This window comes from Coenobita brevimanus, chromosome 3 (genome assembly GCF_032717465.1).
Source record: "Coenobita brevimanus isolate Jiangsu-jjx chromosome 3, ASM3271746v2, whole genome shotgun sequence".
In the NCBI taxonomy this organism is placed as follows: domain Eukaryota; kingdom Metazoa; phylum Arthropoda; class Malacostraca; order Decapoda; family Coenobitidae; genus Coenobita; species Coenobita brevimanus.
Window position 1 is genome coordinate 2650975 of NC_136956.1, and position 12621 is coordinate 2663595.

General features: G+C 47.1%; 1 protein-coding gene across 1 annotated transcript in view; it reads right to left on the minus strand.

The window, feature by feature from the left end:
* Positions 1 to 12621, minus strand: part of LOC145393963 (uncharacterized) — a 263346-nt gene that overhangs the window by 148113 nt on the left and 102612 nt on the right. The window contains exons 18-22 of the mRNA XM_080267943.1: positions 12318 to 12563; positions 10973 to 11169; positions 9287 to 9423; positions 7842 to 7999; positions 6076 to 6246 (exon numbers count right to left, since the gene is read on the minus strand). Of these exons, the coding sequence (XP_080124069.1) occupies positions 6076 to 6246; positions 7842 to 7999; positions 9287 to 9423; positions 10973 to 11169; positions 12318 to 12563 (909 nt within the window). The remainder of the gene's footprint in view (positions 1 to 6075; positions 6247 to 7841; positions 8000 to 9286; positions 9424 to 10972; positions 11170 to 12317; positions 12564 to 12621) is intronic.

The window sequence follows — 12621 nt, forward strand, 5'->3', positions numbered from 1 at the left end:
CCTTAGCCCGAGGTGGAGCCACTTGCCCATGTCCTACAACAAATCCAAGGTACTGGACCTTAGCACGTACGAACTCGCACTTGTCTAAGTTGACTACTAAGCCTGCTTCCTCCAACCGCTTAATGAGCATTTCCACATGATCAAGGTGCTCCTCCCACTTGGTGTCATACACAATGACATCATCGATGTAAACGACACAATTGGGTATGCCATCCACCACTTTATCCACAAGCCTCTGGAAAGTGGCTGGAGCATTCTTCAATCCATAAGGCATCACCTGGCACTGATATACTGCACCACTGACAACAAAGCTAGCCACTTGTTTAGCCCGTTCCGTCAGCGGGACCTGCCAGTATCCTTTTACTAAGTCAAGTTTGGTGATATAAGTGGCATTTCCCACCTTGTCCACGGAGTCATCGACCCGAGGCAAGGGATAAGCATCGGTCTTAGACAGTGAGTTAACCTTCCGGAAGTCCACACACAACCTAACCTTCCCATCTGGCTTCGGCTGCAAGGTAACTGGTGAACACTCACTGAAACTCCTCTTAATCAATCCATGGTCCAACATATACTTGATCTCATTATCGAGAGCTTTCTGTCTGATAGGGTTGATGCGGTAGGGAGCTAATTTTACAGGCTTACTATCCCCAACGTCAATGTCATGAGTAGCCCAAGTTGTCAATCCCGGTGAATCTCCAAAAACTTTCGGATGTTTCCATAATCTGTTGCACAACTCTTCTCGCTTTACTGGATCAAGGTGTCGCAATTTCTCCACCAGAGCTGCATAACCATTGCCCTCCCATAGATCAGCTGGTAACATCTCACCACGACTAAGCACTTCCTCCTGCTCCTCCAACTCACTACCAATCGTCAAAACTACAGGAGCGCTCTTATCCCTGGTTCCCTCGACGTCCGCTCCAAAGTCACCTTCCAGGGACTGTGGCTGTAACCCTGGTCCACTACTCACATCATCGGCACCAACAGCTCCCTCCACAGCACGTTCCTTGATGCCACGTCCTCCTTTCCCCGTCCTTCACATCCCAGGTGAGAGACATCAGCAGTCATCCCACAATGAGAATCAACTGGGCGGTAGTATGGCTTCAACATATTAATGTGGCACAACTGAGTACTCTTCCGCCTGTCTGGGGTAACAATTAGATAGTCAAGTTCCCCAACTTTCTTCTTCACAATATAAGGACCACTGAATCTAGCTGCCAGAGGTTTTCCTTGCATGGGCAGCAGTGCCAAAACTTCATCTCCTTGCTTAAACTCACGACTTCTGACCTTCTTATCATAATGAGCCTTCATTTTCGCTTGAGCCCCGATTAGATGGTCACGGGCAAGCTCTAAAGCGCAATGCAGTCTCTCCCGAGTGCGGCAGACATAGTCAAGCATGGATTCCTGGTTGCCAGATTTGTTGTTACTCCAGGCCTCTCGCACCACATCCAAGGGACCACGAACTCTGTGCCCAAACACTAACTCATTGGGTGAAAACCCTAACGACTCAGTTGGTACCTCTCTCACTGCAAACATAACAAAGGGTACCGCTAGGTCCCAATCCTTTCCACTATCATAGCAGAAGGTGCGCAGCATGGTCTTTAAGGTCTGATGATGCCTCTCCAGGGCACCTTGTGACTGCGGATGGTAGGCACTGGACAAAATGTGTTTGATGCCCAACTCTGTCATTGTCTGCTTAAATAAATTAGATGTAAAATTTACTCCACGGTCTGACTGCAACTCCTTGGGCAGGCCAAAATGAGTAAAGAACAGGATAAGTTGCTTGACTACTGACTTCGCCTGCATGCTTCTGATTGGTATAGCCTCTGGGTATCGCGTTGTAACATCCATTATGGTTAACAAATACTTGTTTCCAGCAGAAGTAGGAGGTAAAGGGCCCACGATATCAATGATTACCCGGGTAAACGGAGGTTCAACTGCAGGAATGGGAGTCAAAGGGGCCACAGGAAGAACTTGATTTGGCTTGCCCACTATCTGACACGTGTGACAGCTCTTGATGTACGCAGCAACTTGTCCCGGCATACTTGGCCACCAAAAGTTATACTTTAAGCGCTGCACTGTCTTTCTGTTTCCCAAGTGACCGGCTAAAGGTCCCTCATGTGCTAACTGTATTAACGGCACCCTATACTGCACAGGCACCACCACCTGCACTAACTCACCCACTCCTCCATCCATCGTGGCGCCAATGGGCGTCCATCGGCGATGTAAAATATTGTCTTTAATCAGGAACTCCTCCTTACCACACTCCATACTTCTTTCTTCCCCTACTCGAGCAAACAAGAGCTTTAATGTTACATCCTCCTGTTGCTTCACCCTCAATTCTGCTGGCCCAACACCCGCCAGCTCTACTGAGGACTGAGATAAGGGACTGGTCGGGGCACTGGATTGCGAAGGGCGATCAATCTCAGCGCCACCTCTAGTACACTCGACAGGGGGAGGAATGTCAGACTCCACACTGACATCATCACCTCTACCCTCAACAGTGACACTCTGTTCCTCAGGCGCGTTTGACGGAGGTCCTGCATCCCCGCAGTCGACCCCAGCGTCCTGAAATTCTTCTAATTCAGTCGGTGGACTGGGTCCAGTCTCCACACAGACACACTCAACACCACCTCTAGTGTCCTGAGTGGGAAGTGGGGCGGCGCCCATGCACGCATTCCCACTCTCTTCACCCACTACAGCAACACTCTGCTCACTAGGTTCCTCCATTGGTGGCCCTGCCTCATCACAGTCGACCCCAAGAACCTGTGGCTTCACCAGTTCTTCCTCCCGGGCTGCAACCTGTGCCATAGATCGTGTAATTGCACAGACCGGGAACATGGCTTCCACTTCTGCATCAACTTCAATACCAATTTCTGGGGTGTCAAAACACTTCTCTGCCACAACAACTGGTGGGGGAAGAGATGGAAATACTTTCTCCCCAGCCAGGTCGTTCCCCAGCAGAAAATCAATCCCCTCTACTGGCATTACATCAGCAACAGCTACTTGAGCTGCAGCCTGAACAATGGGGCAATTGAGTTCCACATGAACATAATCATAGTATTCATCTGAGTTCATGCCTCTACACAGCACATACTTCCCTGAGTTTACAGGCCCTCCAGTCACGTTTCTGCACACAGACTGTTGTGCACAGGTATCACGAGCCACAGTAACTGGATAACTGATCCCATGAATTTTCACTGTGCCGTGACATATAAAAGGTTTACACCAGTCTAGGGACGATTTCTGAGGCAGTTCATCCGGAGGTGGCGTAGCATGTTGGGTAACCTTTTCAGCCTGAGCTGGCAGCGAGCACAGCCGGCTGCACTCCAGCTTTCCACAGACTTCTCCCTCACCGTTACCACTCTCCCAACTCCTCTCGTTCACCTGACTCGAACCTACAACTAGTGCCACTGGTTTGGCATTTTGGGAGGCCTTCCACTTAGGGCAGTTAGGCTTGATGTGCCCACTCTGTTTGCAAAAGTAACAAACTAGCTTCGAACTGGATACAGGGCTCTTTCTCCCTGAATTCTTTTTCTCCTCTGAACTTCCCTTGGACTGATTCACGGGAGATTTATCCCAGGCAGGGCCACTCACAGTCCTCTCCCTGGAATACCGAAAATTAGCATACTTGACCCCCATACTCCGCAAGGCAAACACCCGGTCATCAGCCCACGTCGCTGCTTCCTTCACGGTCTTAAATCTCTTCTCCCTAATTTTAACACCAATTTCTTTGTCAGCCATGTTGGTAAAATGTTCCATCAAAAACAGTTCACGCACCTCGTTATACGAAGTGGCGCTCTCACTCAGCAACCACTCGTCTAACCTCTCCTCCAGATACCTAGCGTAGGCCATATAGGTGTCAGCAGGCCTTTTCCGAGCACCACGGAACAACAACCGATAAGCCTCTGGTCTAAGTTCATATGCCTTCAGGATGGCTGTTTTAAATTCATCATAATCATCTACATCCTCAGGGCTCAACCTATTATATCACTTCCAAGGCTTTTCCCTTCAGCCACATTAGATACCAACCCCACCCAGCGCTGCCTGGGCCACTCAAACTCCCTAGCCTTCTTCTCAAACCTGACAAACCATTCTGTCACCTTCAACTCATCAAATGCTGGCACTAATTTTAGACTCCTTGAGAACCAACTCTCCCTATCCTCTGCACGGCCTGAGGTTTGGGTATCTGAAGTTGGTCTATTAGCAGTCAGCTCCAAGCGAGTCTTCTCCAGCTCAAATCGCATTTTTTCACGCTGCAACTCCATCTCCCTCTCTTCTTTTGCACGCTGCATTTCCCTCTCTTCTTTTTCACGCTGCATCTCCTCTCTTCTTTTGCACGCTGCATTTCCATCTCCAACTTTTTCAACTCCAACTGCAACTGAGCCTCCGGTGACAAGGCTCCAGGGTATATGGGAGTGGAATGAACAACTCCAGGGAAAGCACTAGACATACCTGGGGGAACTGCTCTAAACTGGCTCGGCGGCATCATAGATGGTAATAGTGGGGTAGCGAAACGAGGCATTTCAGCACCATAGTCAAACTCAGGGCTCACACGGGGAGTACCTTTGCTATGTGCCTCTCGTTGTTCCATATCCACAGGTGACTCAGCACGTACGCGATCTGGTGTAGACACGCGTGACTCCATGGCGACAAATCAATGGCAGTACTAAATAATGAAATACTAATGCTGACTGAGAAATTACAAAACACATCAACTTCACCTCAAAGCACAGAGAACGCCAAGGTAACGATATCCTAGCAAGAAGAAGGCACTGTTAGGATATCCTGATGCGAGGTCGCCACTGTTACGGTTTGCGCCAGCCCGGGGCTATTACAAAAAAACAAGTCAGCCTTAGATGATCGGCCTCCACTGCGTTGCAAAAATAACGCAGACCCCGGCACTGACACTCCGCAAACTAGAGAAAAACTGCACAACGGAAGTACTTAAGAACGCAACACTCTGTACTTTGATAATAAAACGGAACAGCCTACCTATAGATCTAGCCTACTATCGCCACTACCGGAAGTAATACCGCCCGAGACAGTATACAGGAACACCTCCCACTTACTTCCGGTGGTGACGACTTTCTACTTAACCCGTGTCCAAGGGGGAACGCAGTTAATAGCTCACGATGGTTCTCACTAGCCTTGAGCAAAGAGATGGGATTAACTGTGTAGGGGTTAGGGGTGTGTGTGTGTATGTACGTGTGTTGGGGAACGTTAACAAAGGCAGCGAGAAGACCACGGTGAGCCAAACTGGCCCTCCAAAGACAACACGGTTACAAAAACAAAATAAAATAACTACTTCCCTCAGTCAGCAACAAAAGAATAAAAATAAACTTAAATGAAAACGCCAGCTCGGCAGAAAAATAACTGGGGAGAGAGAGAGTGTACAAACACCCGATACTAAAGCTGGCTGGGAAGAGACTGGCTCTGATCAAGGCTCGTTCAGTCAAGCGCGAACGCATGAATCAGATTAATTAACAAGGAACTTAAATTCGTGCCCCTCTCTCTCTACAATGAATTGGTACTTCTAATGCAAGCAAAACATCATTAAATATACTGGTAGCTCACATAAGACAATCAAAATAATCAAATGCATACTCAGCATGGCATGAAATAAAATTGCCCTCAGTGGCGGGAACGAAAGAAACAAAAGAACTTGTAACACTCGCTAATATAAACTCCGCGAATGACACGGATACATACTGCATAAACCCCCTAGCCCAGCTGTAACGGCTGCATCCGTGGGAACGGAAAGGCGGACAGCGTAACAATATATATAAGGGTCTTGATCTCAAGGCATAATGTGCAATTGCAAAGCCTCCTATCATCAAAGGAATGTTTGCCTTCTTCTAAAAGTATAATATACAAAATACACTTGTAACAATATGATAAAGGCTTTGAACTGGGCCACACTCTCGGATCCCCAGTAGCAATTCGTGACTGCATGAAATTCAGTGACTCTCCCTGGTTATAAGTCCAATCCACTCTCCAGTCTGACTACACCTGGCCATCCACTGAGGCGCTAGGGATCTATGTCAGGTTAGAACAAACGTGGTATGCCAGACTGACCAGCGCGTTGACGATGGCCGCTGTGAGGTTAGACTGGGGCCAGGAGGGGGCATTGGTGAACTGCTGGGGCTCGAGAACATAGGCACACAGCGTCGAAACCCACCCACTGTTACCATCCTTACTGCGGTTACACACGCCCCTCGTCCACTCGCCCCACTCCATACCGCCAGACTGTGTGAGAAGAAGGAGAAAAGGGGAGTTAGCATCACTTAGTCTGTATTTCCTCTAACTTAGCCTAAAATTGCCGTCACTGACCCCACTCACACGGCGATTACACACTCCCCTCGCCCACTCACTCCACTCCATACCCCCCGCCTGTGTTGAGAAGGGAGGGAGGAGAGGGGTTAACATCATAGCATTATTCTGCTTTTACTCTATCTTTTTATCTATTTATCTGTGGCATTAATCCCGTAAAGGGTGGCCACAAACAGATCATCTCCATGTCGCCCTGTCCCCTACCATTTCACTGCCCTTCCCCCAACTTACACCCCTCTCTCTCATATACCTCTCCACACCATCCCTCTATCTCATCCTCGGCCTCCCTCTCCCTCTCCCCTCCCCTCTAACCTGGCCTAAAATTGCCATCTCTCTATCTTGAATGTTTAGTTATAAATAAAAACAAACAAATATTTCTTTTACTTCAACCTGACCTAAATCTGCCATCACTCCTGCTTAAGCACTGAGTTGCAAAAATGGAATGACACTAATAGATGATGCTAGTCACGAAGAAGTGCTAAGAAAGGGATGTAGAGCCGTAGTTCTGCCTCTTTCCTCCACTGGCCAGCGTGGAATTAGCTGGAAAATGACGAAAATCTTGATCAGGTTAAGATAAAAAGAGTATAATATCATCAACATTTTCGTAACCTATTTTCTTTCACTTAAAGATGGGGTGACGCAAGATCCAGGGAAAAAGGAACGTCTATCTATCTGTCTGTCTATCTATCTACCCGTCTATCTATCTATCTATCTACCTATCTCCATTCAGTGTGATGCGTCTATAGAGCTTTGGTGTGGCAAGAGGGTTGGGGAGATTAACGGGAAACGAGAACATCAAAGTAGGCAACATATTCATTCATTCATTCATTGCCAGACGCCATGTATCCCAAACGGGGTGGCCAAGGCTTAGAGTTAATTGTTTTACAGGGAGGGGCACTAATCCTCCACCAACCCCAAAAACGTTCTGTAGAGGGGACAACTTTGAAAAACTGACATCTGAAAGGCAACCAACCCCTGTAATCTGAGCCGTGTGTGTTTTAGGCGGCTCTAGAAGGGATGTGGTGTGGATGTGGGTGTGACGGAAAGCGGTAGGAGACATAGATTGAGGTGGTTTGGCCATGTGGAGAGGGTGGAAAGCGAGAGACTAACGTGGAGAGTACATGTGAGTAAGGTAGACGGGAGGAGAGGGAGGGGGAGACTGAGGATGAGATGGTGGCATGGAGTGGAGAGGTATATGAGAGAGGGGGGTGTAAATTTGGAGGATGGAGAGCGAGAAACTAACGAGGAGAGTGCATGTGTGTGAGGTACTGTAGATGGGGGAAGAGGGAGGGGGAGACTGAGGATCAGATGGAGGGATGGAGTGAAGAGTTATATGAGAGAGGGGGGTTTAAGATTGGGCAGGGCAGTGAAATGGCAGGGGACAGGGTGACACGGAGGCGATTTGTTTGTGGCCACCTCTCACGGGATTAAGGCGTCTAGCTATAGATAGAAACAGAGATAGAAAGGACAAGACAACAGCAATTTCCTTAAGGGGCTACAAGTCGACCTACCAAGACAGAAGACCAGGGGAGCTGAACCAGCTCTTGTAGAAGGAACTGAGCTGTGTCGTTGGGACTCTGAGTAAGGAGGTTCAGGGGAAATGTCTCCGGGCCCCACACGCCATCTTTCGCCTCACCCACGCCCAGCAGATGTGCCACGGTTAAGTTCCCTGCAAAATAAGTAAATAAGCAAGTAAATAAATAAATAAATGGATAAATACATTGTGGTAGGTGGTGGCGACCATCATCCACTCTCTTGATGCAGTGTTGCCTACTTCTTCCTTCACCTTTATCATTCTTTTTCTGTGTCTGCCCTCCTCTCTTCCTATTTCTCACCATCATCCACTCACTTGATATAGTGTTGCCTACTTCTTCCTTCACCCTTATCATTCTTGCTACGTGTCTGCCCTCTTTTTGTCCTATTTCTCCCATCTTTCCTGTCACTTTTTATTACTCTTCTTTCCTTTTCAGATGGCTTTGCATTGAGTGACAAGCCAAATGGTTTCCTGTAAGCCAAGAAACCATTTACAAAGCTGGGTGGTAACCATACAACCAACCCATACGCGTTCCCTACGTGTCAACAAGTGGGTTGGCGGAGGGTTAGTGCCCCTCCCCGTAAAACAACTAACTCAGAGATGAAACTGCCATAGGCATAGCGTTTGCCGGATGGATTCCTCCCTTCTTCCTCCCCTTCTCCCCCTCCCTTTTTTTCCCCTCCCCTCTTCCCCTACCCCCTTCTTCCTCTCCCCCTCTTCCCCTTCCCCTCATCCCCTCCCCCTCTTCCCTCTCCCCTCCCTTCTTCCCCTCCCCTCTTCCCCCTCTCTTCTTCCTCCCCTTCCCCCTCCCCTCTTTCCCTCTCCTCTTCCCCCCCACTCTTCCCCTCTTGCAGCTGGATCGATTGTGTCTATTTTTCACCGGTGTGATGGCAGTCATGTAGCGAAATTATCGTGCTTCATTGCCAAGCACAGGACGCGTTAAGGAAGACAAAAGTTCATTAAAGGGTGCTCCAGACATTTCTCTTCAATCTGGTACGAAAAAAAAAAATTTGCTTTTCGAAATCTGAAAAACTGGTGCCGAGGCAGACCGGGCACTGGGTCTGGAAGATTTCTGGACCCACGGCCACTGGAGGGCTTCATCCCCCCACCCAGCCCAGGGCCTCTGATCGATGCTGATGAAAAACAGTAAGAATTCCAGGGTTTGTGGAATCTACCGTCTGGATTATTCTTCAGAACAAGTGGCGCAAAATTGTGACCTGTAGACAGACAGACAGACTGATAGATAGACAGATAAACGGATAGATAGATAGACAGATATTGATAGATAAATTAACAGATGGAGACAGACAGACGGACAGATAGACAGATGGAGAGAGAGATAAACAGATAGAGACAGACAGATGGACAGATAGACATATAGACTTCTCCCTACCATGACAGGGGTAGAGGTGAGCGTCATACCTGTGAGAAACTGGGTGAGGGCGGTGGTGATGGCGTGGGTGTGGTGGAGGGTGTAGTTGAGGGTGTAGCCTGCATCCCCTTCACCATTGCTGTCAGCTGCCACACCCACTAGCTGCATGCCCACCCACTGGAGCAGCCTGGGGTGGGGGAAAACTGTGATAGATAGATAGATAGATAGATAGATAGTTAGGTGGATTAAGTGATAGATGGATGGATAGACATATAGATGAATAGACTGAAGGATAGATAAAGTGATAGATTTACAGATAGATAGATATGATAGATGCAGACATAATGACAGATAAACACAGATAACTGATAGACAGATAGACAGATAGATAGACAGATAGACACATAGACAGATATTGATAGATAGAGAGATAGGCTGACAGACACGACATACTGATAGACAAACATAAATTAATAGACAGATAGATAGATAGATAGATAGACAGATGGAATGATAATTATGTGTGGAGTACTTATATCTCGAATCCAGGGACTTAACGCTACCTTCAAGCGATTTATTTTCCAGTCCAGTCTACCTACAATATCACTACTTCACTTCTAGTCTACTTACAATACCTTCTTTTAGACTAGAGAATTAATTTGACTAGTAACCAAGGAGGCTCACCCCTACCTCATCACTAATTAAATATGCATACAAGTTGCCTGGTTCTGTCAAATGAAGAGAGAGAGAGAGAGAGAGAGAGAGTGAGAGAGAGAGAGAGAGAGAGAGAGAGAGAGAGAGAGAGAGAGAGAGAGAGAGAGAGAGAGAGAGAGAGAGAGAGAGAGAGAGAGAGAGATTGGGGACTGCCTTTGAGATGTTCCTTGATACACAGAAATTAGATGAACCCTTCACTAACATCACATTCTTAGGCCTTTTCTTTGAGATGAGAAAAATGTCTCAAGATAGGGGGCTGGGAAAATGGGATGATGATGAAGATGGGGCCAACACACACACACACACACACACACACACACACACACACACACACACACACACACACACACACACAAGATGAGTAAATTGTCTTGAGATTGGGAGGGATATGGCTAAGTGCTGAATTAAGATGGACACTCACACACACACACACACACACACACACACACACACACACACACACACACACACACACACACACGGTCCATTCCCCTGTCCTAACTCATACCTGGAACTGTATGGAAGACCAGGAAGGCTGACCAATCCTCCCCTGTCTCCTATCCTAACTTCACAAATCTTAAGTTACGAGACGAGAATTACTGCAGGGTATAACGTTTTTTTCCCCAGGATGATCAGGGAAAGGTGTGTAAAAATCCCTGCTTGTTTAGTTCTTCCTAGGAATAATATATCTTTCCTTGTTCCTTGTTCCTGAATCACCTAAATGATGATGATGATGATGATGATGATGATGATTTTTAGCCTTTACTATGGTGGCACAGTTCTCTCTCTCTCTCTCTCTCTCTCTCTCTCTCTCATATACATTCACTCATTCATCAATCAGACCTTTCAACGTCTCACTCATATTCACCTCAGCATAGAGTACTTTAAATTCTCTCTCTCTCTCTCTCTCTCTCATATACATTCACTCATTCATCATTCAGACCTTTCAACGTCTCACTCATATTCACCTCAGCATAGAGTACTTTAAATTCTCTCTCTCTCTCTCTCTCTCTCTCTCTCACCTCCAGTCACTCTGCTCACTGAAGGTCACATTCAAAGCCTCTCCCATTTCCTCCATCATGACCTTCGCTGCGTCTGGGGTCGAGGTCAGGTTATCAAGGAGTTGAGAAAGGTCAAGCGAGGCCACCGTCTTGGCTAGAGTCGTCGCGATGTTGATGACCTCACCGACATTGACCTTACGGGGAACTAGGTCATCCATCTGAGAGAGAGAAGCAAGATAAGGTTAGGGAAGATCTATTTATCTATCTTTTTATCTATCTATCTATCTATAGCCAGACGCTAGAATCCCGTAAGGGGTGGCCGCTTGTCTTTGAGTTAGTTGTTTTACAGGGAGGGGCACTAACCCTCCGCCAACCCACTTGTTGACACGTAGGGAACACGTATGGGTTGGTTATATGGTTACCATCCAGCGTTGTCTGTGGTTTCCTGGCTTATAGGAAACCAGCAGGCTTGTCACTCAATGTAAAGCCACCTGAAAAGGAAAGAAGAGTAATAAAAAGTGACAGGAAATATAGGAGAAATAAGAATAGAGGAGGGCAGACACAGAAAAAGAATGATAAAGGTGAAGAAAGAAGTAGGCAGCACTATATCAAGTGAGTGGATGATGGTGAGAAATAGGAAGAGAGGAGGGAAGACATAGAAAAAGAATGAAGAAGGAGTAGGAAGAAGCAGGCACCACTACATCAGGTGAGTGGATGATGGTATGATAATGTGGTTTCATATTTACCTGAACTTAAACTATACTCCTTTCGCTCTAACTTGGCCTAAAATTGCCGTTTCTCCACCTTGAATGTCGAGTTGTAAAAATAGATTGAGACTAAAAGGGGATGCTAGTCACGAAGAAGTGCCATGGAAAGGATGTAGAGCCGTAGTACTGTCTTTTTCCCACGCTGTCGTACGTGATATAAGGTGAAAAACGATGAAAATCTGGGCCAAGTTAAGGTGAAAGGAGTATAGAGGACTGTTTGTTGTAACTGTCTTTTATTTATGCTAGGAAGAAGGAAACAAAGGCTGAAAAATCGCATTACTTGACCCAGAGAGAGAGAGAGAGAGAGAGAGAGAGAGAGAGAGAGAGAGAGAGAGAGAGAGAGAGAGAGAGAGAGAGAGAGAGAGAGAGAGAGAGAGAGAGAGAGAGAGAGAAATCAACCACAATCAACCATAGCAGAACCATCAGCTACCCAATAATAATAATAATAATAGGAAGGAGGAGGAGGAGGAGAAGTAGGAGGAGACGAAGGAGATGAAGAAGAAGAAGACCAATAACAAGAGGAAAGACAGATAGATAAACAGATAGACAGAATGCTTCCACCACCACCTATCAACCACACGAGTCCCGTCACTACTAACCAAGGCCTTGAAGCTGGCAGTGAGTGGAGGGTGAGAGGCCAGCTGGTCCACGATCTTAGTGAAGTTATGACAAAGGTACTCCTCGACTCGACGCACCTCCTCCTTGACCTCTCCCACGTACAGCCAAGATGGAGGAAGGTCTTGGGAGGAGGTGGAGGGAAGGAGGGAGGCCAGGGAGGTATTGGAGAGGCCGGGGCAAGGATAGTCCCTCCAAGCCGTTGTGTTCGTCAGGAGTGCCACTGTCACCTGGAAAGAATATCACACATTATTATTATTATTATTATTATTATTATTATTATCATAA